Source organism: Setaria viridis, chromosome 9, assembly GCF_005286985.2.
Source record: "Setaria viridis chromosome 9, Setaria_viridis_v4.0, whole genome shotgun sequence".
Lineage (NCBI taxonomy): Eukaryota > Viridiplantae > Streptophyta > Magnoliopsida > Poales > Poaceae > Setaria > Setaria viridis.
In genome coordinates this window covers 2,106,761-2,131,897 of record NC_048271.2, presented here as the reverse complement: position 1 = coordinate 2,131,897, position 25,137 = coordinate 2,106,761, and the positions used below count along the sequence as shown (strand labels likewise).

Here is a 25,137-nt window from a genome sequence, read left to right as displayed (position 1 = left end):
CATTCCACCGACTGTCCATGTCATCGAACAGGACAGCCTTCCACTGATTCTCGTGGCCTTCTAGAAACAGCAACAATAGACTGCAGTTCTTATCCTTTCCCAATTCATTACAATTTTCTTGTCCAAGCCAAGGCCCTTTCTGGATAACAAAGTGCACGAACATCATAGTTCAAAGAAGCTTCACAGTACATGGAAATGGAAACCAAAGATGGAAGAACAGCACTTTACCAGCATCGTCTGGTTTATTATGAATGCATTCGATCTCCGTCTGAACTTTCAAAGAACAGTGCTGCCAACATTACTATCCATGAGAACATAATAACCTGTAAAACAACCGCACGATCTCATTTACAATGAACCACATAGCCATCCAAAACTGATGGGTACAACAGGTGATGATAATTAAGTCAACAACATTTATGAGTTCAACTAGTACAATCTGAATAAATCAGGTTCGCAGAGAGCGAAAAGCAGGGAAGAGGAAAAAGGCTCCTAGTGGACGAAAAACTGAGTCCAACCTGTCCTGTCAAATTCAAATGACAGCCCTAGCTAGCAGAGCACGCATTTTAGCAGGCTGGTGCTCAGCACAACTACGCAAACATTTAAGCAGGATGGCCACTCAGCAGAACTTCCAGTGATTGTTGCAGTTCACACATGTCACAAATGTTGTCATCGGTTCATCAGCACTCCGAGTCTGGAGTTGATAGTAAGTCGTCTTCCGCTGGCCACACCTGCCACATTTGAACTGGTCAGTCGTTGCCTTCGGTGCTCCTCCACGCTCACAGTCAAACAGAGCCTTTTCCTTGATCTGCTTATTCTCTTGCTTCCTTGCATCACTGGCCATCTCTTCGGGGGATACGTCCGGAAGCCTCTCAGGCCTCACTTGACCAATGAGAACTCTTCTCCGGAAATCAGTGTTGTTATCTGCCCTCAGGTTGAACATTATTGACCGATATTTTGCCTTGTGAGCCCCAGTGGAACGTCCAAGCCTCTCAAATAATGCGGACTCCACTGTTACAGCAACTCTGAATGGGTCACATGCATCTACTTCATCCAAGATGTTCCTCACTTCCTCCCGGTCATCATTTCTAGTCTCTCCAGAAACCTTTGCGAAGGCTTCAGCAAGTAATTCCCGGATTTTGTCTCGGGTAGCGTCATTGCATTTGACAAGGGATGTAAGTTTTGGGGGTCCAGTGGGGACAGATGCTGGCTTCTTTGTATCAGGAGTTCTACCGACTTCTTTGGAAACCCTCTCAACCTTCACAGGATGAGCTTTGGAACCATTACTAGCGGTCTTCTCAACTTTGACACTGTCAGGCTTCTGACCCTTAACATCCACATCTCTTTTCTCAACCTTCATGCTTGATGAAGAAGAATTCCTTTCAATCTTTATGGGCCTCGCCTTCTCAACCTTTCCTGAAGAATCACTTGATCTTTCATTCTCTGAGCTTCCATTTTTCTTTCCTGTCTCTTCAAGAACGACCTTTTTCCAGTACCCAAAAAGGTCTGTAGCAACTGCCTGAATGCCCGAGTGAGGGTGCTTGGTAAGGTGCCGAAGACGTTTGCCAACCTGACAAAATCACAACATAGTATAAAGGATAGAAAGTGAAGTAGCAAAAGAAAAAAAACAGGAACCACCATGTCTTAAAAAAAGTAATCAGGATAAAAAAGAAAGCTTGTTCAACACGCAAGTATTAAGTTGATGTGCCAGCCTAATTTTACTTGAGAACTTGGTTTTAAAAAATGGGTCAGAAGTTCTGACTGTCAGAATATCCATAGACCTTATTAATTGGGAGGTTGTCAAAATTAAATGTTATGTAACTAGATATGCTTTGCACAAAAGATATTTAAACTTAGTAACTACCCTCTTGCCATTCATGTCTGACAAACTTCCCCGCCAAAACCAGATAACCAGAAAATAATCATTTTTACTCTCTTTTTTTCTGAAATCATTAAAGCTAGATTCCACAAATAAGTCATCACATGTTTCGGATGCTTTCCTGCCAAATCAGAATCCCACGATATAACCTGAAACAAACACAAGCCAATGTGCATTCTTCGAGCTAAACAGCAGATTAACTATGATATTTGATCAGATTAGACAAAATCTGAGCCTGGCACACCACTGGTTGCAGAATAACAGTCAAGATATGTGAAGTGATTTGTATATTGACTGCAAATCTGAGCCTGGCACACCACTGGTTGCAGGATAACAGTCAGGATATGTGAAGCAGTTTCAGATATTGACTGAAAAGTAGTTCACCAGCCTCATCAATTCAGCTGGAAACAGCAACACACTGCTTATCTATCAGGTAGAAACTGCGTCGTTTCAGAAATCCCAGACACCTGCAGTTGCCTAAATGCCTACAAACATCCTAAAGCTGGAAGCCCTCCAAAAAACTCAAATTGAGTCATCTTCCTATCCACCCCCAATAGAGACAGAAACCCACTAGATCTAATTCCTGGCAAAGGACCAGTTCTCGCGTCTCCCACGTCGCCTTAGAGAGAGGAAACCAAAAAAATCCCTCCAAGCATCCCGTCAATTTGACGAACCAAACCGATGAATATCCACAAGAAACCCAAATTCATGCGAACGGCCCATATCGCTCACACTTATATTGCCGCCGCCGCACGCATCCAACCGAAACGACACAAGACGAGGGATTTCATCGCAAAAAGGAAGAATCGGATCGGGTTGGCCGCTCACCTGCGTGGAGACGAGGACGTCGGTGTTGACGCGGATGGCGCGCAGCCGCCGCAGCGCGTCGAGGCAGCGGTCGGCTTCCGGCGAGTCGTCAGCCCCGGCCGCCGCGTCGGCCGCCTTCTTGGCCGCCTCGAAAGTCTCCAGCAGCTCCCTCTCCATGGCGGCGGCGGCGCAGCCCGGCGAGGCGAGATCAAAACCCTAGCTCCGCGCCGCCGTCCCCCTCTCTCGCTATCCTCTGTGTGGCGTGGAGGCGGAGGCAGGCCGAGAGGGAAAAGAGGTTGGATTTGGGCGGAGGGGAGACCTTTATAGCGGGCGACCGGCTCACGGCGCGCGCGGCTTGTCAGAGTCCGCCGTTGATTCGGAGGCGGATCCTTCTGGAACGACACGGATCGGACGGTTGGCAGGGTGACACGTGTAAGTGCCTGGAACGGAGTAGTTGCTTTGACAGGACTTGTATGGTTTCCTTTGTTCTGCAGTCCTGCAGACATGACAGGTGATCTGTAAAAGGGTTGTTTGGTCCAGAAGGGTGAAGTGTTCAATACTTCAATCTCTTGTGATTTTTTACCTTCACACCTTTCAATTCATCAACATCTGACACCCCTTTTGAAGCAAGGTCATGTTTAGTTCACTCCAAAATCCCAAGTTTGGCACTATGCAAAAAGAAAATTCTCCATCACATCAAATTTGCGGTACATGCATGGAGTACTGAATGTAGACGAAATCAAAAACTAATTGCACAATTTTGTTGTACTTTGCGAGACGAATCTTTTGAGCCTAATTAGTTAATATTTGGACAATAATTCACAAATACAAACGAAACGCTACAGTGTTGCTACAGTAATTTTGGCACCCAAAGTTGGGCAGCTAAACAAGGCCAAGTCTCCTTCAGTATCTGATACTGTCACCTGAATGGTAGGGTACTTGAGTGGTAGCTCCCAACACAAAGTTTCCAACGCATGCTGCTCAGCTGCTATCACCAAAACAGATACCTGTGAGGCGCTTGCTAATCGATGACGTCACATGCTTTTGCAATGGTGTAAAGAAACATTCCTCACAAGATCTGTGTCTCCACCAGGAGACAAAAAGGGACAAAGAAAATCTAATCTGAATTCAGCATGCTGGTTGCTGGCACCATTACGGAAGCACAGCAGATGAAATTGGAAGTGTTTCAGGTGTTGGAAGGGTCTATCACTGCACAATGACCCGCATTGTACCTTATAACCAGCTTGCACTTTGGGCGTTGCTTGAGACCATAGCTGAAGCCCCATTTCCATCGGCAGCCTTTTCCAAGGAACGGTACTGCAACTTCACGCTCTCTGCATTGTCTAAAGTCTTCACTACATACCTGCCATGCATGTGCAAAAGATTATGGAAAAGAAACAATTTTCAGATGACACGAGCATTTTTCTTGATTCAGGTAAGGTCAGGAAGGAGTAAATGTTTCTAACCATCCATTTAAGCACTGCGCTGTCACAACTGCTTGACGGCCCACAAATCGTTCTGGGGTCCTCTTGTTTCCCTGGCAAAAATCCATTTCTGGCACTAGTTATTGAAACAATAAAAAAACAGAGAGAATGAAAGCCACTGCCGCTTAGTTGGCTTGTCGATAAAAATACCTTGATTATGACGCGGTCAAAGACAGAAAAAGGAAACTGCACACCTTTCCCTCTAGAAAGTTCAGTAGGATTTGGATCGTCATTGCCACATTTGTCCTCATATAGAGTAGAATGGATTTAAGAACATGCAACACACATAGCTGCCAAAATTTGAAGCATAATTAATATGCTGGAAAAGTGTGTATACCTGTTCAAGGCGCTCTCTTCTTCTTTTCAGTGTCTTTGCTGAATCTTCTTCGCGTTTAAATGCCTGAACTGCAAGGCGAAGAGCTGAAAACATACCCAAAAAAACCTCTGAGGTAATGGAAGCTACAAGATACCAGAATGTATGAACTGTCTCACGTGAATGTGTGAATGGATCACAACTCTTTGTCCAGTTACCTACACTACTCCTGAAAACTGATGTCATACAAGAAATGGCAGGGTAAAAGCTCTGCACAACAACTAACAGGGAAAGTTTACTGGAATGAATAGTACATGCATACTCTTGTTTGAGCTGCTAGAAGAAGGAAGCAGACACAAGGGCAGGTAGGTATCAGCATTACAAATTATTCAATCAATGGATACAAATCTTAAAGTTACACATGTGTAAAGAGCTTCTGGTGCCATGGCTAAAGAGCTGAAACATTTGTATGCAAACCGCCAAGACATTTAACAGCAAACGAGCTCATTGGCACAATATAATGGATACATATATCACAGTAGTTGATACTGAGAAGTTCAAACTCATACCCAAGTTTGGTCGAATTGTGTCCTCGCTAATTGGCTGCCCACATTTACCACAAGCTTTCTGCACAATGGAATAAACCATTCCATAACACTTTCACCAAGCACTTGAAATTTCACAAAAGCACTACAATAAGCAGTGAGTTATCAGGTTTGCAGTTTCCAGGATTATTTGGTAATGCTTGTCATTGCAAATGGAAGGTTGCATTATTTATTATGCATGATGTCAACAGATGATTGACTACAAAACATTGCTATAACCCCTGCTATTTTTTTCCCTTCATAGATCTTTATACTCGATGAATGGGAAAGAAAGTGTTGGAACCTTTGTATCATATAAGTTCTTGGAATGGCACGCGCATTACTGGCTACGAGCCAAACCAGAGGCTATATAAATAATGGACAAGGGAAACCATTGCACCTCAAAGCAACAACCAGCTTATTGTGATTTGATTAATATAGCAAGCTTTGGGCCACAAAAATCTTGACTTACTAGCACAGGTAGGTACAACATAGAGAAAACAATTGTAATGATCTAGGTACAAGAGCCAAAAGCTACAAAATTTTCAGGTGGGTAAGGATTCTTTGACATACCATTCTGTAGATATGATGCATCCCACCACTTCCATACGAATGGCCACATGATAGAATCATGGCATCATCCATGAGAACACCTCTGCAGATAAAGATGTGGGAAGATAAAAGAAATGAGATTTTTGGAATTACAGTTCTATTAAGAAGTACCAATGTACCATTTCTGTGTCAGAAGCAAAGTTGATTTGGATCTGAGAAATTTCAGTGAAAACATGCCCGACAATCATTTAGCCAGAAGGAAAAACTAGCAAACCATGAACCTAGTCAAGTAAATACAGTGTGATGATAGGCTGCTAGCAGATGCTTGATATTAGCATTGCATTGTAGCAGTCTCAAATTTATATGATGTTGTTTTACCACACTACAAAAGTGAATCAAGAAGTTCAAATAGCCAGGTTATCTCTAATCTTCTAGTACAAAAGCTAAATTCTCAGGAGAACAACAAAGTCATTTTCAGGTACCCACGTCAACGGATCAGAGAGGTGTGCTCTCAGCAGGTCCCAATAGCTAGATGCAGGACCCCCCTCTCTTCTTCCGATAACTCCATATCCATTCTCCACCCTCATCTCCCTGGGGATAGTACCAGGTTCGTCCCCTCCAGACGAAGTAGACCCATATTGCTCGGTTCCACGGTTATACAAATGACTCTGCTGCTGCCACTGATGCCCCTCTTGGATATGCCTCACTCCATTCTCCCCATTCATCGCTGCCCGCCCAATACCTGGTGCACGATCAGCAAGCAGCAATGATCACCTTCATCCAGATACAGAAGCATCTCAATCCTAACTGGGAAATAGGGGTAATTTTACTATTCAGACTCCACCATGAACCTAGCTTAATCATGGATCCGCAGCGAATTAGGTTTAGCCATTCCCCACCAACAAGCAGCGGAATTCACTCTACTTGTAAGATATGAAAGCCTGAATTCTCTGCTCAAACCCTTGATTCACCTGGGGCGGAGGAGGCGCGTCGCTGCTGCGGGCCGAGGGCGGCTCCGTCCTCCAGCTCGGCCTCATCCTCTTCGCCGCTGCCGTCGTCCATACTTTCCTCATCTTCTTCGACCTCTTCGTCGCCGTCGGAGGTGGGCGGCAGGTGATGGTGCTGCGGCATGAAAGGGACGGCGGCGCGGGAGGGGAAGTGGGCCGCGGCGGCGAAGGGAAAGGGCAACGGCAAGGGCGCCCCCCTCGAGGAGGAGGCCGCGCTGTTGGCCCCCGGAGGAGAAGCCATGGCGCGGCGGCTGGAGTCGGCGGTGGGGTTTGCTGGGCTCCGGCCTTCACGCTTCAGCTCTCCGCACTGCGCTGGTCGCAGGTCACAGCTGAGCTGATGACCCATTTGAACAAAGGAGTCTCATACTCTAAGACAATTTTCACGTTTTGCCGTAAAAATAGAATAAGAACTAACACATTTTTTGTGTAAATTTTGTACATTCCTAACAGTCACCTGGTTCTAAAACGTAAACAAACCAATATACTTGTGCTGCGTCTCAAGAAAAAATTGACTTGTGCTAGGCATCTACTAACAGTATACATCTTTTAACATTATTTTTTCGATTAAAAAGATCAGCAGAAGTATGAAAATGTAGTGCGTGAATAATACTTTTGACGAAATAGTAAGTGCTTTTGCATATTCATGGTAAAGAAATGACTGGATGTGTTCTATGGATCTGTACCGTAGAACCATCCTGTCGGGGTTTATTTGGATATCATGATTTGCCATTAGTTATCATACCAGTGGCGCAGAATATGCAGTGAAGAGAAGATTGCCCGAAGAGCAAGCATGGACAAGTTACAGTAAAGCAGCTGCGAGCTATACATAGCTTGCAAAAGTTGCGCTTCAACTTTCCTTTGTATCATCAATACAACAGCTACTCTACAATGAACAAGATCCCTCTTTGTATTACGCATGACCTAGGCTAGCATCTTTACAGCACCAAAGGAAAACATCTCGGGGCGACGCATCACGCCTTCCCATTGCCTGCCTTCTTTGAGGCGAAGAGATGGCGGACGACCGAGAGCTTGCTTGTCGCGCGCGAAACGAGCGAGGAGCCAGAGGAGCTCCTACTGCTCAGTGAAGACCTTGTTTCTTCTGATTCCTCGTCTTCATTTGGTTCTGAAGGTGGTGGAGGAGGTATTGTCATGAGGAAAGTTTCAAGCATCCGGATGATCTGGCTGAAACTGGGTCGCATGCTAGGATCCTCGACCCAGCATGATTGTACTATGAACACAAGTTCCTGGGGTGTATCCTCAGGAAGTGTTGGCCGCTTTTGCTGTTCATATGAGCAAGAGACAGTATTATTCACACCAGTAGACTGCAATCAGAAACGAAAGTACACTGCAAGCACAACTGATAATAATGTCAAAATGGTAATCTGGTAGGAGTTCATGTTCTAAGGATTACAAGATAAAGTGGAACCAATTGTTAAAGAAAGGTGTTAATGTTATGCAAAGCAGTTGGATAATCCTATGATACATGCTATGTGGACCAGTTGGATTATGTTATGGCATCTGGTTCGTCAATTTGATGCATATAATGGTCAAACAAACATCGCAGACACATCATGAAAACAAAAGGTTAATAATTTGCAATTGCAAAACTTCCTTCCATGACAATAATAAATTCAAAACATTGCTTCCTTGGAATCAAATCTTTGCCATTTCATCTTTAACATTTTAGCCTTCACACTTTAGGTAGCCAAGCAAGTCTTTCAGTGAGGAATAAAAAATACAAGCAGTTAAGTAACTACTAAGTAGTAAGAGGCTAGCAGCTTTACCCACAAAAGGAGGCATTACTAACTTGTGCAAGTATGGGCAGCAATAGTTTCATGCTTACCTGAAAAGCAGCAGCATATGCAGCTTGTAGATTTGACATGCCTTCGAATGGCATCCTATTGGTCAACAATTCCCACAAAACAATGCCAAAGCTGTACACATCCACTTTATTTGTGTAATGCTTTTTCTCACCACGTCGAAGTGTGACTGTGCTGTATAGCTGCAAAATCACATGAAAAGAAAGAACATGAGCAAGCCTTTATAATTGCACCGTTCAGTACAGGAGCATCTGATTCTTTATTGAATAAAAGGTACCGAAACCGTAACAGGATGATACAGCTAGCATATTACTGTAATGAGAGTAAAATGTTTGGTGGTTTTGGTTTCTGTATGTAATTTTGCTAGCTTTAAGATAATGCAGAAAATAGTGTTTACAACCTCTGGGGCCATCCATCGGTAAGTCCCAGTTTCAGCCGTCATCATTTCAGTCACAGTTTCTTCACGTGCAAGTCCAAAGTCAGTAAGTTTCAGCTTCTTACGGTTTGCTGTAAGCAATAAATTATCTGCACAAAAGAGCCATAAAATAAGCATAAAGAATTTAAAGCAACATAGAAAGCACCAACTACTGGAGCAACCAAGAAGGTCAAAGAAGCAAAGCAAAAGATCGAAGAGATTGCAACATTTTGAAGTAGAACCATGAGCAGGAAAGTAAAGCTGGTGCTGATGTAGACTTAAGAATATTCAAATGAATATCCCATATATCTTACAATAAATGTGGAAAATGACAAAACAGAAATAACACAAACACCTTACCAAAAGATTTGAGTGGCTAAAAATATGCATTTAAATCAAAGACCATAATATGGCATAAAAAATACATTCAAATGAACTTAAAGAGATCTTAAATTAAACTACACCCAACAATAAAATATCAGCAAGCTATGCCATGCAGTTTTTGTTACCCAAACGGAAAAGGATAAAAAATTATTCTACAGGTCAAAGGATCAAAGTGTACAGTGCCAAAAGTCAAATAGCTTAAGCATCCTTACCAGGTTTCAGGTCTCTATGTATAATGCCATTGGCATGTAAACAGTCCATTGCATGAGCTATGTCTAGTGCATAGCCAATTGCAGTGTGTGTGTCTAGTTGGCTAGGACGAATGCTGTTCAGGTAATTTTTCAGTGACATCCCAGGTAGTAGCTCGCTAACAATCACCATCAATGGTTCCTTGCAGGCTCCAATGAACTGCAGGATGCATAAGCTTTTGTGAGAAGGTAAAAAAAAATGATGTATCTATCCACACAAGCATGTCATTCAGACCAGTAAGTACCTTGACAAGATTCTCATGTTTCACTTTGCACATCATATTTACTTCTCGAATGAAACGGGCTTCAAGTGTTGCTTTTTCTTCAGGAGTACTGCCACGGTTAAGAACCTTTATTGCTACAATTTGATCACCATACCTATTCAAAGTGTACAAGGAAAAGTCGATTACTGATATGACTTAAATATACTAAATGGTAAATGAAAAGAAAATAACTGAATAAGTTTATGGCATCAACATGACGAATTAAATGGTATGAGTTTCCTCCAGTGATGAGAATGTCTTTAAATCTGTGATGATACCAACAGCCATCTACGACAGAACAGTATTTCTAAGTATGAGAGGCCAATATATTAGAGATCATTGTAGGTTTACTGCCATCATGGCTAACATTTCCTCGAAGGTCATGAAGGATAGCACAGCTCATGGTAATGCTTTGATCAAGGGATCCTTGTGCCTACTAAAATCTCAACAAAACACTACTGGTATAACTGATGGGGGAACGTGATATACTTCCAGGATTTGGGCACTCTGAGAACCTAATTAATTTGAAGCTGCCATTATTTGCAAAGATCTAGTGCACAACACCCATTTAATTCAACAAGAATTAAAATGGCAACTAAAGCAGATACTTCAAACTCGGCCCAATTGGTAAAGTAACTATGACATCGAGCACAGACATAACAAAATTAGGCACGGGTATGCATGTCTCAAAAGCATTTTTACTTACTTTCCCTTGTAGACCTTCCCATGAGCTCCCTCCCCAATCTTGTCCCCAACGAACAGCATCTTGGGATCAACAAGCAGCTTCCTCTCGATCCAGGACGCCGGCGCCATGGCATCCGAGCTCCGAGCGGGCGCCGCCGCATCCGAACACCGTGCCGGCGCCACCGAATCATCAGCCGCGACCTTGCTGGGCCGCGGCCGCCTGAACTCGTCGCTGCCACTGCTGCCGCCGTCCCGGCACCCGTCGCTGCCGCAGCTCATCGTGTCTGGCCGCACGCGGCGCGCCGCAGCAGCAGCCGCCGCGGAGGAGGAAACGACGTTGTCGGGGTCAGCGAACTTGCAGGACAGCCGAGGCATTAACACAGGCACCCCGCGCGCGCGCCCGAGCAGCCGGAGCCCCAATCCGCTCGCCCCGCGCTCATAGAGTGCGCGCAGGTGATCAGGAATCGGAGCACGGGGTCCACGCCGATGAACGAAATTCCACCACCACTAGATTTTTTACAGCCGCCTGATGAACAAACGACGGCAATTTTTGAATCTTTTTCGCACAAAAACCACAATATTCTTTCAGAAAAAAGCAAAATTACAGCCCAAACTCACTCCGAAGCACTAATCGCCTCAGAGAGCCGCGATTCTTACCCAAAAACACTCGGAAAAAACAGAGAAATCACCAAAATAAACGAAAATACTGATTTTCCAAAACAAACTGAACGGAAAGCGGTGGTTTTGAACTCAAGAAATGCGATAAATTACACCAAAATTCAGTAGCAGAGGCGGAACCCTAACCCTAGAGGGAAGGGGATGAGATTTGGTGCGGCTTCCCGGTGTGGGGTTGGGGGGGTGGTCGTCGTCAGTCGTCGTGCGGGGAAGGGAAGGGAAGGAAAAGTTGGGGGGAGAAGGTATCGGGGGAAGCAGAGCCTGCAGTGGGCAGCTTTTTATAGAAGCTCGCTCGGCTAAAGCAGAGGCAAAGGAGCAAGGCGAGTGGAAGCAGCCGGTAGGTGTATTGGCATGCCCCCCGTGTTCGTACCACAGATTGTGCCCATGCCCAAAATATCTCTCTCCCAAAGGCACCGTACTAGGTACCCAAGATCTGCTGCATTTGGTGCTCCATGTGGCGCATGGTTTCTTTCTCCACAGATTTGAAGTGGTTTTACCCTTGCAAAGAAATGAAAGGTGGAGAATGGTACGAGAAGATACCAATATCGTAGAGACAGCATATGTCAGTTACCATATGTTAAGATACGCATAGTGGTTCACGATAGGATAACAGCAAAGTAGAATGAACACGTCCGTAGCGTGTAAAGATGAATTGAATGGTATATTGGATAGGATAATGATATCGTTGCGATAACACGTCGGTTATCATATGTTAAGATATGCATAGCCGATGCAGTGGATAGGAAAACGACAAAAAATAGCAGACACGTCAGTAGTGTTGTGCAAGGTATATCAAAATGGTATATCGGATAAGACAATTGTATCGTAGAGATAGCATGCCAATTATCATGTCTTAAGCCACGTATACTCATGCAGCCAAGCAGTGATAGAATAACGACGAAGTAGAGCGAATACGTCAATGGTGTTGTATAAAGGTGTATCGAGCGGTATGGTATGACATGCAAGATACTGATATTGGTGTTAAGGCACACATACCAACGCAAAAAAGTGATGGGATAACAACAAAGTAGAGCGAGAAGTAGAGCGAGCAACGTCAATGTGCCGTGTAAAGAGTATCAAATGGTATACCGATATCACCCATGTGTTAACACGTGCATAAATGATGCAAGGATAAGATAATGATGAAGCATAGCGAACACGTTGATATAAGTTGTATTGGATGTTATAGTATGGATGAACACGTCAAGGTTTATATGGGGTAAAATGCAAATACAACATGTTGTAGGTATTGTGAATAAAAAAGGTAAAGAAAAATGTGTCCAAATAGCAACATTGATATTTTAAAAGTTCTTTTTCATACATGACTCCAGCAATCGAATTTTCATTCGCCACTCGTGGAAGTTATTCAAACATACCATATTTTTGTTTGCTCCAAGTGTTGCCTCTAAAATTGTTAAATGGGTGTTTAAATATAATGACATACCGATCTAATATCCAACCAAGTTTACTTCTAGTTTAAGTGCGCTCTCGATGTAATCCTAAGTTAGGCTCAAATGCCTGAAAGAACCTACATTACCATTTTTTTATCAAATCCACTGAAATGATATATTGTATTATAGGAAAAGGGATATTGGGCATCAATATTATACATATATAAGCATGTAAGAGTTATTTTCCACTTCGAATTTCTTAAATTAGTCTATACGAAAAGGTTGCACACAACACTAGTTATCGATCAATCGATCATCAATACATATGGTCATACTGATGAAATATGAAAATCCACATTCAAAACTCAAAGAGAATGTTACAGCGCACACAACAACAAAAAATTCGGGCATGCTCAGCAAACCAAGACTCAAAAAAGGAATTAATTTTTAAATTTTAACAACGTACGGGTACTAAACACGCGTAGAAGAACAGCACAAAAATGTTCACTCGCAGGTTGAACCGCGACGAATTGGGGCAGTTACCCGGTGGACCATTAGCCAAATCCTCCTGGCTGGGGGAAGGAATTAAATACTGCTGCGCTTGTGTTATCCTCCAAGAAGGCTCAAGTCTCAGTGGGCGTATTTGACTGACCGGGGCCGAGCCGAGCGGAACGAGCGCAACGACGACGTGGGGGCCGCGACTGCTACGGCTCCTGCACATCACTCACTCCCGTCGTCGCGTGCCCTCCCCCTTCCTTCCCTTCCTCCCTGGCGCGGCGGGGCCCACGGGCTTCCACGTGGTTTTGGGCCGTCTCCTCCCCGTCCCCATCCCTCTTTTCCCGCACCCGCACTAGCCCGCCAACGGAAAACGCCGTTCACGCGGAATCCTTTGCCTTCTTTAATCACCACCGTTCCCTCCTCCTCTTTTTTTTTTCCTTGCCTTGCCCCGTCGCTCCCGTCGCCTCGCAGGACCTCGTCGCCGGGATCCCCAAGTCTCTCCTCGCCGCGGCCGGCGAGCTGCCCCGGCGCTCACGGCCCGTGCCCCGACCGCCGCCGCGTTCCAAATCGATCGGCAGGTGCGGAACACATCCGCCGGTGGAATTCCGCGCGTCCCCACGCGCGCTCCTCCGGGGAATTCAACGGTGTACCGGCGCCGGCACACGTGATGGGAGCGCGGGCATAAAAATGGGGCCGTGCGCGACGAGATTTCGCGGCGCGCCACCGGAATCACGCGATCCTGTCGGTCGTTGGCCAGCGGCCCTCGGCTCGGCGGGAACGGAACGGAGAGCTGCCTCGCGTCGCGTCGCACGGTCAACCCCCCCGCCCCGTCGGCGGGGGGTTGACCTGGACCTGCTCGTCGTGTCACCTGTCACGTCGTAGTCCACAGTCCCTCCGTTGCGTTAGCTTCCGTGTTGATTATTGGCGTGGCCGACGACTTCGCCAAATGCACACTGTGCCGTGCCACTGGGCACTGCCCAATTGTATTTTGGCCATTTTTTCGACCAGATGGCTACGCGAGAGTTGCATGTGTACTATACTGTATATTCGATGCGATTTGACGACTGCGATGGCCGAGCTGAGTCCTGGAGATCCGCAACAGTGGATTTGTGCATATGGTCATATGGATGCACACACAGTGCGTGCATGTATCATGTAGTATGGCTTTTTAATGAGCCTAGCTAGGACTGAAAGATGTGGTTGAGAAAAGAAGAAACCAGTGACACGACGAAAAGTCTAATTGACGTGTCAATTACCTAACACACTTGAACGACGACCACCGAATCTAGAGCTGTACTAGCCTTGTAGTAGGCCCTAACCTAGCCACGTTGCTAACAAGCCTATAGTTACCTATAAATGGGCACCGATCTTGTTAAAGTGCAGGCACAGGTTTAGGTTTGGTGTAATCTGTCGGCCACCGCTTGCAAGTTTTATTACTCGCCACTTGTCACTTCGACGAACGGTGATCTAGTCATCCATCCGTAGCATACAACCTCGACTCCTCGATATGCCATGGTTAGTTTCAAGTCGTTTTGAGCCGTAGGACCGAGCCCATCCTCAGCTGTTTCTGCTTCCAGCGCTAGAGCTTTTAGTGAGTTCCTGGCTCAACCACTGTACATGTACATCTATGAGTTCCAGAAGCATCTGCTGCAATTTGTTTTTTTTTTTTGGTTTGCGAAACTGTAAACCACTCTGCAAGTAAACAAATGCCATCAACTGTTTTCTTGGAACATTGGAAAACACAAGAGTAGTAATCATCTGAAGAGGGAAGAAAGAAAATAAAAGACTCGATCAACCAGTACTAGCACACGTCAGATATTCAGACGCCGCAGAGCTCTGTGATGGACACACCAGACGGGCGACGTGTGAGGAGGGCCCACGCTCCAAGATCTTGGAGCATGGGGCCAAGCCAAGCCTGACCAAACAAACCCAATGATTGTGCCCCAAAAAAAGCGTGCAAGGAAAACATGGGGGGCACATCACAGTAGCCATCCACTCCCACCACCCGTCCACCCCCTCTTGTTCTCTTCTCCACAAACAACACGGGACTGCGTGAGGAGGAGGAGGAGGAGGCCAGGGGCCTTCGCGCGCGCGATCCAGACAAGGCTGCGCGCCCCTTTTAATTCCGCCCCGCTCCGTCCCCATCACCCGGGTCGTCTTCGTCTACCTCCGTGCCATCGTTGGAGCCTCCCTCCCCTACTTTATCACGCAGAGCACCATACCCTTCCATGCCTTTTGCTTTGGATGCTACGAGCAGCTAAAGCGACGGAGCTCTCAGGAAAGGTCAGGTCAGGTCGGGTCGGGTCAGCACTCAGCAGCTAGCTGATGGCACAGTGGTGGAGTGTATTATAAGCGTGTGAGCTTGTGGTTTAGACCTGAGCTGAGCTGAGATGTTCGGTGAGCTGTCACTGTCCGGAGCCTGCGTCATCTTTTATTCCTTTTTTTTTCTACCGTCCCTCCAAGGGGATATTGTGATTTCTGAGTCACGCTTGCACTTGTTTTTTTTCCCTCTCTTTTGACAAGATGAGGTGAGGTGAGGTTGAGGGTCAGTGCAGGTGCGGCGTCACCGCTCTATCATCCGGCGTGGCACCGTGCATTATTTCGGCGGCGCTAGCGCCAGCGCCTAGACGTTTAATGGGAATTTTCCTATCGAACACTCCGTTGCAACATCAAAATACAACATCTGCAATATAAAAAATATATAATTGCAACATTGAAAAAATAAATATATCGTTCGTTTCTAGGATAGAAAATTCCTGCTACAACATAAATACTATGTTCCATGCAACATTCACTGTGAAACATGAAAAAACATACTTACAATATCGATGCTTAATTATCACAACATATGTCGGAGCGTCCGATTTTTCTTCCCATCTGGACACATGTGTCCCAGCATTACCGTTATTTTGGGGTTGCTCTCCGGCGGGCAGAGCAATCTGCGGTTGGGCACTTCATTGGCGTCGCTGTTGGGGCATCGTCGCGTCTTGTCGAGTAAGGTGGACGTGGAGAGCACGATGGCTGCGTTGCCTGGTGCTTTTGAGTTTAACCGTGCAGGAGGGTGCAAAGACTTGGTAAACATTTACGTGAAATGGTTTGAATTTCATTTTGGTATGGACTGATTCGAGCTTTCAAGCTGGATTTGTTTCTCTCGACACGATTGATCGCCCCGTAAACTTCTTCGTTGCTCCTCGAAAAGAAACTGCATCAATGTATAAGAGATATACTCCACGGCGCACGCCACATGTAAGTTTATCCTTTGGAGAAAAAAATAAAAGGAAAACAAGGATCACATGACGAGAACACAAAAGAAGGCCTCAAGCTGTGAACCGTGGCCCAAATAATTCTACTTTAAGTAGATGGGCCAAATATTCTGGTCGAACCAACAGCTTGCTGGGCTTCATCTGGGCTATAGCTTCTAGAGGCTCTAATCTGGGCTCAGAAATAAACTACTGTGGCATAAAGCCCACTAGGGTTCCTGATGCACTATAAAACGCTCGATTCTTCGCCTCCCCGCCCCCGCTTCGCACACCCGCACGCGCCGCCGCCGACGCATCACTCAGCGAACCCTAGCCCTCCCCGGCGGCGGCTTCGAGCTCCTCCAGCCATGGTGAGCTCGCCGAAGAAACCATCTCCCTCCTTTATCACCGCTCGCCGTTTCTGTCTAACCGTTGTTGCTTGTGGTGGGCGCAGACGTTCAAGCGGAGGAATGGCGGGCGCAACAAGCACGGGCGTGGCCACGTCAAGTACATCCGCTGCTCTAACTGCGCCAAGTGCTGCCCCAAGGTATAGTTCCGTGCCCTGTCGCGAGATTGTTTTGATCGATGGATTGATTCATTTTGAGCTTCCGAAGTAGTAGTAGTAGCAGTAGAGGAACAGGGATGTATGGATATCGTCACGCGCGTTAGTGTTGGATAGCCTTGACAATTGGAAGGCACGAAATATTAGATTTCTGAGTTTGTTGGTCACCTTCTATAACTCGTACGATGTTATTAGAGATGTTATTAAGCTAGTATAGTATAAATGAAATGAAATATGAAAAATCCAAACGTGCCCCTCGGGCAACATGCTTAAATCGTGAATCGTGCTAGAACTTGGAGCATGTTTTATGCATACATTGGTGAAGCAGTGAGCTGTACAATTTCAGGATAATGTAAGACTGTTAGTATGCTAGGATACCATATCACTTGTAGTCCTATTTTGTTGTTTTTATTCTCTACTTCTGAGACGTGAGGATACCGTAGGTTCTTAGTATTGGGGTACTGGACAGTGCACATTGACTTTTGCTTTATATTGCAGTGTTGCCTCTTAATTGTGTATTGGTAGCTATATGCTGTTGATGATATTTGACAATTGGCCTATTTTTGCTTACAGGATAAGGCTATCAAGCGGTTCTTGGTGAGGAACATTGTTGAGCAGGCTGCTGTGAGAGATGTGCAGGAGGCTTGTGTGCATGATGGTACTGTAGCCCTTGTTAATTATTGCTTGATTTTGGTCCTATAATTTGATCATCGGTTACCTGGTGAAAATTTTCTCTTATTATGTTGAATTTTTCAGGATATGTTCTCCCCAAGCTGTACGCAAAGGTTCATCACTGTGTCTCATGCGCAATCCATGCACACATTGTCCGTGTTCGCTCTCGTGAGAACAGGAGGAACCGTGAGCCTCCGCAGCGGTTCAGGCGCAGGGTATAATTCTGGGCACATGCTTTTCATTGTATCTGTATTACATCGTTAATTCCTTTGGCTGCACTTGAAGATTGTTTCCTTCTGATTCCATTGAAAGTTATACCTACAACAAAAAGTGGTTTAACGGTTTGATCCGATCTCTGGTCGCGGTTTAATTGTTTACCCCAATCAGTTGGTCCTAGTTTTTTGCTATTATCGCTTTTATAGGCGTTGCATTCACTGCGTATATGTTGCAATGGATGCGTCAACGAAAGCGTATATAAACATGTGTTGGTGCATTGCAGCCTATTTGTGATGACTGATTTCTAGTTCAGCCATTACTTCTTGAATGCACACATTGTGATAAATTTTGCACATTTTTACATTGAGTAGTTGGTACAATTTGCTGCAGTAGTACATGTTTTCTTGTTTAATTATAAACACATTTTATAGGTTTTGCATTCACTGTGAACATAATGAGTGGTTTACTTCTATCACTTGGTCTTAGTGTCATGTTACCATCGCTTTTATAGGCGTTGCATTCACTGTGTATATGTTGCAATGGATGCGTCAACGAAAGCGTAGATAAACATGTGTTGGTGCATTGCAGCCTATTTGTGATGACTGATTCCTAGTTCAGCCATAACTTCTTGAATGCACACATTGTGATAAATTTTGCGCATTTTTACATTGAGTAGGTGGTACAATTCGCTGCAGTAGTACATGTTTTCTTGTTTAATTATCAACACATTTTATAGGTGTTGCATTCACTGTGAACATAATGAGTGGTTTATTTCTATCACTTGGTCTTAGTGTCATGTTACCATCGCTTTTATAGGCGTTGCATTCACTGTGTATATGTTGCAATGGATGTGTCAACGAAAGCGTAAATTAACATGTGTTGGTGCGTTGCATGTTTATATGTGATGACTGATGCCTTGTTCAGTCATGACTTAATGAATTCACACATTGCTTCATAAATTTCACATTTTTACATTCAGTAATTAGTATGATTTTCTATACAGCATGTTTTATGTTTCTTCTTGATCGCCTATTCCTGGTGAGATGATGCCTCGCTTCTGTGTTATGCTCTAGTTTGATAATAATTATCTCCATCACTTAGCCTGTCAAAAACATTCTGTTTTTAGCTGATCATTGGACTGTGATAAGCTTAATTCTTGCCAGTATGCTAAGCTTCTGAGCAATCTTGTATGCTTGCAAATTTGGGACATGTATTTTATGCCAGTGGTTGTTAACTGATGGTTCTGCTCTACCTGCCTTGCAGGATGACGGCCCGAGGCCAGGCCAAGGCGCACCCCGCCCAGGTGGTGGTGCCCCTCCGGCTGCTGCCCCTGCTGCTGCTCCTCGCACCTAAGTTGAGGAATGTGTTTCAGGGCTTAGTTTTGTCACCGATGGGTTTATAGACTATTCCTGTTTCGAGAAAGCAACATTGCTGTATCTGGTTAATGTTAATTTGTTGAGCACAATATTTTTGTCTCCTCGTACGGTCCATGTTCATTGTGTTTCTCTGTATTACACTGATATATTGCGATATCATGCCTTCCGATCAGTTTTCTCGCATTGTTTACGCTGCAGCTAGTTGGAATGCATATTTACTCGGCTGTTCTGCAAGATATAGCAATTTTGGATGTATGACCTCAAGCTCTCGGATGGGTGTATTTTCACAGAATTGTTTTTAGCAAAGCATCAACCTCGAACAACAAGCTAAGCCTGGATTTATTGTGCACAAAAAATTATTATTATAGATGAAAAAATTCTACCAATTTGCCAAAACAGTGCCGTAGCCTGGTCTCCAGGCTCCAGCCCTCCACGGACCCCTGCTACAAGGCGCCGGTGTTTTCTTTTCCTGGAGATTTGGGTCCCAATTCAAAAATCCTTTTCTGCATAAGATTTGTGACTGGCAGGCATATTTACTTGGCCACACGTTATATATTACTGTGCAACAAATTAACATGGGGTAACAGATATTTTTACCGTGCGGCCTCTGTATGGCATTCTGATCCATTTTGGCGAATCATATATAGGCTGGCTATGGCTCCTAAACGGGATGACTTAGTCGATCTACGCAGTTGTTCACGATAGCATGGCGAAGCGGAAGGCAAGAGATGACGAGGTCGCGGCGGCGCCGAGAAAGTGGTCAGCCGCGATGACGAGGACGACGACGACACGAGCCACCACATCGTCGACGCCAGGCATGTGCGACGACGTCCTCCGCAGCATCTTCGCCCGTGTGCCAGCGCGCACCGCGGTCGCGTCCATGGCGCTCTCCAAGCACCACCGCCGCCTGATGCGCTGCCCCGACTTCAGGGCCCTCCACTGCCGCCTCGCCCCGCCGCTGCCCCGCCCGCACGTCGCGTACGTCGCGACAGCGAATGTACGGAGGAGCGGCGGCGAGCGGGGTCCCGCCTCCGGCTACCACGGCTTCCACGTCGCTGGTGGCGCAGGTCTCGGCAGCGGCAACGCCCCGATGCAACGGCGTCGTGCTGCTCGCCGGCGGCAAGCCGAGGCCCACCACGTGCGTCCTCTGGAACCCGGCCATCGCCGACGAGGAGAAGGAAGTGACGATCCCTGTCTCCACCCGTGACGACTGTGCCATACTAGGGTTGGGTTACAGCGCCACGACCAAAACATACAAGCTTCTCCTAACACGCCGGCGCATGCGGAGTAAAATCCTCCTTAGCAGTCCCCCCATTGTTAGGTATCCCAAGGAGCTGCTGGTCTACACGCTCAGCAGCGGCGGCGTCGAGAGGAAGAAGAAACCGCGACTACGGACCGTGTTGTCGGGGGAGGGCGTCGTCGGGGAGATCACCGGCCAATCGCTCTACATGGACGGCACGATCTACCTCCTCCACGTCAGCAAGTCCGCGATCCTTGCTTTCGACGTCGACAGCGAGACGGTCACCAACATCGGCTTGCCGGAGCCCCGTCACGCGATCTCCAAGCTCATGGAGGTGTCTGGCCGTCCGTGCCTGGATATGTACGATAGACGCCAGTGGCGGATCCAGCTTTTTGTTAAGACTAGGTCTGAAATTCGGTACTCAAAAGTAGGGCAGATGACAGGATATACCCCCTTCGTCCAAAAAAGTAAGTTGTTCTAGATTGAAAATTTATCCTAAAAATAAGACATTATCCTATTCGGTATGAGTATGTACATGAAGCTGTCAATTAGCGCAAAATACGGTATGAGTATGTACATGAAGCTGTCAATTAGCGCAAAATATGGCTAATAATAGGAGTAGAGCTAGAAACTGATTTTTTTTTTCATGTTAGGAGGCCAACTGTGTTAAATATTTGAAATTTATTTGAATTTTAAAATTTTCAGTGGAAAAAAAATGGTGTCATAGGGTGGCCTGGCCATGCCCGCCCTCTGTCTACGCCATGCCTAATAAATAGGGACGAACAAGATAATTTTACCATTTAATAAGTTCTAAAATTCTTAAATGGCTTGTCAAGAAAACACATAGAAATAAATACCTAGGAACACCTAGGAACACGAGGGAAATAAGATGCTAAAGTTCCGCTCCTCTTCATTTTGCAATTTGCATTACCAATTGCAAGTCTAGGACTCTAAGTCTGAAATTGCACTTCCAAAATGTCAATTAATATATTGAATAGAAACTTGAAACTACAAATCGTTGGAGATTAGAGAGAGGTTCGAAGATAATTAGATAAACACCTGAGAGGCGCTTGCTTGGCAGCCTCCATCCGGCCGGCGGTGGCTGCCTGCAACCTGCCTGCTTCCTTCCAGCTGGCGCAGCGGCGCGTGTGGGCAGGCCTGCAGGAGGAGAGGAGCGCGAGGAACGGAGCCGGTCGGCTGCCGACGCGCGTGGGCAGAGCTGAGGCGGCGAAGGCGGCGGCGCGAAGCACGAGGCGGCGACCGCGTGGCATAACTCGCGAAGACTCGAACAGAGGCGAGGACGAGCGGTGAGAGACACAGCGAGCCTGTAGCGTGCGGCTGCTGTGCCCTTTTTCCACTAAGGGCTATAGAAGCAACGAAATTACGGAGTTTTGAACGTTTTTAGCAACCGAATCACCCCTGAGACTACAAAAGACCTTCCAAGAAGAAAGATACAAGGGACCTTCCCACCAGGAAGATACTGAACTGACAGAACCTAACCATAACTCCCAACAACACCTATCTATTGCCCAGCAGCACCACAGACTGGTTGAGACACCCAAGCTCCCACAATTACAACTAAACATCAACTCCTCACTGCAGTAGCACCGTTCCTGCATCTTAAGTGCAGTGTCGTCTCCTTCAACGCATCAGCTCCGGCCTCCAGGATTTTCTTCTCTTCCGGTTTCTGAGGACCTGCCCAATAAGATTTAGTTTGCTTTTTTTCAAAACAAGAAGCATTTCTAGCTTTCCAGAGCGCCTAGCAAATTGCTGATAAGCCAACCATATGAACATTTATACTTTGTTGCATAGATCGACTAGTCCAATCCCAAAACTGTGCAAAGGAAGTTGGCCTACAAGGAGCTACAATTACCATAGCTATTAGGCTCCATACATATTTAGCTAAGGATCACCCAAAGAACAGATGTTCAATAGTTTCATCCAAGAGGCAAAAACAACATCTCTTGTCTCCCTGCCAACTACGTTTCAGCAGGTTGTCCTTACTTAGAATGGCATTTTGCTGCAGCAACCTCATGAAAATTTTTATTTTCAGAGGGATTTTCGATTTCCAGATATAAGCATGAGGAGATTCAGTTTCAGAACTGCACATATGTGAATACGTAGACTTGGCAGAAAAAATCCTAGATTTCCCCCGGATCCACTTAGGCCTATCTTTTTCAGCCGAGAGGGCACAAGTTGATAGCATATCCTGCAGTTGCCTCAACTGAGTTTGCGCTCTCTCCTCCAGCCACCTCCGAAATGATAATCTCCATCCTCTTACAGCCATAAGAGCCACACTTCTAGTTTGTTCATCACAGACTTCATAAAGCTCTCTAAATTTGTCTTTAAGTGTCAAAGGGCCACACCATGGGTCCCTCCAGAAGTCAGTATCCTTACCATTCCCTATTTTCATTATTCTACCCTTCATATAAAAATCTTTCAACTTTAAAAGGTCATTCCACCCAGGGGAATTAGTTGTTTTCGTTTCAATCGAGTTATTCCCCCATGGGCCATAAATTTTTTCCTAACAATCGCTTGCCAAAGGCCTTCTTCCATCTCAATCTTCCACTACCATCTACAAAGCAAACCCAGGTTCATTTTCCTTAGATCCTTTATTCCCAAAGCCCCTTTCCTCTTTGGCCTAGTAATTTTAACCCATTTCACCAGGTGGTATTTCCTCTTCGTACCCCCCTCCAAAAGAACATTTTTCTTGTTTTATCCATTTTTTTTATAATTGTTTTCGAAAGCAGGTACATGGACATGCAGTATACAGGGATGCTGCTCAGGTAAGCATTAATCAGGATCAGTCTCCCCACAATCAACAAAGAGCTACCCTGCCATCCATCTAGTCTTTTTAGCAATTTTTCATCTAACAAAAGCCAATCAATGACATGTAGTTTGTTTCCGGCTACAAGAACACCCAAGTATTTAATGGGCCAAGTTCCTATAGCACAGTGCATCATATCAGAGTAGGTCAACGATTTTTGATCATCTTGGGAGACCATTATGATTTCGCTCTTATTGAAGTTAATCTTCAGCCCAGACATCTTTTTATAGATGTATAGCAGGAGCTTCATGTTTTGAACAGTCTCCTCATTAGCCTCCATACACAGGATCGTGTTGTCTGCGTATTGCAGAACAACAATCCCATTGGGGATGTATTCTGGCACTAAGCCTTTTATCTAGCCATTTTCTTGTGCTTTATGTATCGTTTTAGTCAGGGTATCCGCTGCTAGGTTGAAGAGAAGGGGAGACAGAGGGTCCCCTTGTCTTACCCCTTGCCGCTTTTAAAGTATTCTCCCGGCAAATCATTTGCTCTTATGCTTAGCGTACCACTCAACACTACTTCTCTAATCCACTTGCACCAGGTTTCACTAAAGCCTCTTTGCTCTAGTCAATCAAACAAAAACTCCCAACTTATCTTGTCATACGCTTTTTCAAGGTCTAATTCCAGGATAACCCCATCTTTCTTTTTAACTTTTGAGTCATGGAGAATTTCATGCAGGCTTAAAACACCATCCATGATATTTCTCCCTTTTTATGAACGCTGTCTGGCATCTATTTATTATTCTGCTCATACACTCTTCAAATCTTAGCATAAGTGTTTTTTTAAATATCTTGTAGCTCACATTTAAAAGGCAAATCGGCCTATATTGTTGAATCTTATTGGCTTCCTTTATTTTCGGAATTAGGGTGATAACTCCGTAGTCAGTCTACTAATATCCTGATTATGTTCTCAGAATTCTAGAAACATATCCATCAAGTCTTTTTAATGATGTTCCAGCCAGATTGGTAGAATTCCACTAGCAAATGATCAGGACCAGGTGCTATATTTTTCTCCATCGAGAAAATCACCTTTTTGATTTCCTCTTCTGAGATCGGTCTAGTTAGAAGAAAGTTCTCTGGGTCTAGTTTAAAGTTTAGTAATTTGTGGCACAGGATGTTCTCACCCTCGTCGATGTTCATGCCATTGTGCTCTAGAGAGTAAATTGAAAAGCGGCGGCTGTGCCCTGTTGCTTTGGGTCTGGGCCTTTGAGTTTGGGCCACAAATTAAGAGGTGTAGTGGATTTTTCTGGGCCGCGACTAGGGCCACGGCCCGGGTGGCCCTAGGCGTGGGTCCGCCCCTGATAGACGCAGCAGAGCACTGTGGCTGCTCAACGTGCAACGCCGGTGGGAGCGGGGGTGCCTCATCATTCTTCGTCATGACGACGACGATGATTTTTTTTTTCACGATCATACCTTAGCACGTATTTCATTAGGAGGAAAGAAGTAGGGTTACATGTTTGAGCAGTGTCATCTAGGATGGATGGCCTGCTTTACAAAAGACCTCGATCACCGGTGTTTGGGACTGCGGCGGCGTGCTATTCATGTACTTGCATCCGTCACACCGTGGCCGGCGGCGGAGGCGGCGGCAAACTCTACATGTATCGCGTCGCAACCAAGGCGATGGACAAGGCAAAGTTGCTGTACAACCTGTCACCGGAGGGGTCAGACTATGCGTTGTGTTGGGGTTACAAGCCGACGCTCGTGTCACCGGGGAGCATCGTCGGCGAGCTCAGCCAAGAAGAGGTGAGGCCGACGCTCCAAGACTGCACGGCGGAAATAATGGAGGCCTTGAAGCCTCTCAGTGAAAGAGACAAGAGGAAAGGGAAGAAGGCGACGCTGGACATCGTCTGCTTCATGGAGTTCTTGGTTCGCATCATGCAGAAGCTGCCCGAGAACGTGCATGACGTGCTCAGAATGCCGTTGCTGAATTCAGATGCTGCAGCATATTTCAGTTCCAAGAATGAACTTTACTATTCTGATTCAGATTCAGATTTTTAGTGGT

General features: G+C 45.6%; 3 protein-coding genes and 1 pseudogene across 5 annotated transcripts; 2 read left to right on the top strand and 2 right to left on the bottom strand.

The window, feature by feature from the left end:
* Positions 1-319: 319 nt before the first annotated feature.
* Positions 320-6,987, bottom strand: LOC117839269 (transcription elongation factor TFIIS). Its single transcript, XM_034719569.1, has 7 exons — positions 6,591-6,987; positions 6,106-6,361; positions 5,641-5,722; positions 5,053-5,110; positions 4,508-4,590; positions 2,708-2,902; positions 320-1,570 (listed from the first exon to the last, which is right to left on the bottom strand). The coding sequence occupies exons 1-7, from the start codon at positions 6,970-6,972 to the stop codon at positions 620-622; spliced, it is 2,007 nt and encodes a 668-aa protein (XP_034575460.1). The 5' UTR covers positions 6,973-6,987; the 3' UTR covers positions 320-619.
* A 444-nt stretch (positions 6,988-7,431) lies between these two features.
* On the bottom strand, positions 7,432-11,405 carry LOC117839268 (serine/threonine-protein kinase STY13). 3 transcript variants are annotated; one of them, XM_034719567.2, is made up of 7 exons: positions 11,245-11,405; positions 10,463-10,966; positions 9,739-9,871; positions 9,458-9,653; positions 8,847-8,971; positions 8,470-8,628; positions 7,432-7,906 (listed from the first exon to the last, which is right to left on the bottom strand). In XM_034719567.2, exons 2-7 carry the CDS (start codon positions 10,813-10,815, stop codon positions 7,598-7,600), a joined length of 1,275 nt encoding a protein of 424 aa, XP_034575458.1. In that variant the 5' UTR covers positions 10,816-10,966; positions 11,245-11,405; the 3' UTR covers positions 7,432-7,597. The 3 variants fall into 3 exon arrangements, with proteins under 3 accessions (XP_034575458.1, XP_034575456.1, XP_034575459.1); XM_034719565.2 differs by having other exon boundaries at positions 10,463-11,376; XM_034719568.2 differs by having other exon boundaries at positions 7,853-7,971; positions 10,463-11,380.
* Positions 11,406-16,457: 5,052 nt separating this feature from the next.
* Positions 16,458-19,241, top strand: LOC117840527 (small ribosomal subunit protein eS26). The gene is made up of 5 exons (XM_034721039.2): positions 16,458-16,614; positions 16,698-16,790; positions 17,379-17,463; positions 17,562-17,692; positions 18,957-19,241. Exons 1-5 carry the CDS (start codon positions 16,486-16,488, stop codon positions 19,044-19,046), a joined length of 528 nt encoding a protein of 175 aa, XP_034576930.1. The 5' UTR covers positions 16,458-16,485; the 3' UTR covers positions 19,047-19,241.
* A 484-nt stretch (positions 19,242-19,725) lies between these two features.
* Positions 19,726-25,133, top strand: LOC140221471 (uncharacterized; annotated as a pseudogene).
* The last annotated feature ends 4 nt before the right edge of the window (positions 25,134-25,137 follow it).

Bases quoted from the DNA above. Each gene is read 5' to 3' on its own strand.
- LOC117840527 (XM_034721039.2), top strand. From the start codon at position 16,486: ATGCACTATAAAACGCTCGATTCTTCGCCTCCCCGCCCCCGCTTCGCA. The intron at 16,791-17,378 runs GTATAGTTCCGT...TTTTGCTTACAG, and splicing joins GCGCCAAGTGCTGCCCCAAG to GATAAGGCTATCAAGCGGTT. The intron at 17,464-17,561 runs GTACTGTAGCCC...TGAATTTTTCAG, and splicing joins GGAGGCTTGTGTGCATGATG to GATATGTTCTCCCCAAGCTG.
- LOC117839269 (XM_034719569.1), bottom strand. From the start codon at position 6,972: ATGGGTCATCAGCTCAGCTGTGACCTGCGACCAGCGCAGTGCGGAGAG. The intron at 5,111-5,640 runs GTATGTCAAAGA...TCCATTGTGCAG, and splicing joins TGCATCATATCTACAGAATG to AAAGCTTGTGGTAAATGTGG. The intron at 1,571-2,707 runs GTGAGCGGCCAA...TGATTTTGTCAG, and splicing joins ACGTCCTCGTCTCCACGCAG to GTTGGCAAACGTCTTCGGCA.
- LOC117839268 (XM_034719567.2), bottom strand. From the start codon at position 10,815: ATGCCTCGGCTGTCCTGCAAGTTCGCTGACCCCGACAACGTCGTTTCC. The intron at 9,872-10,462 runs GTAAGTAAAAAT...CACTTTGAATAG, and splicing joins GGGAAGGTCTACAAGGGAAA to GTATGGTGATCAAATTGTAG. The intron at 9,654-9,738 runs GTACTTACTGGT...TGCATCCTGCAG, and splicing joins AACATGAGAATCTTGTCAAG to TTCATTGGAGCCTGCAAGGA.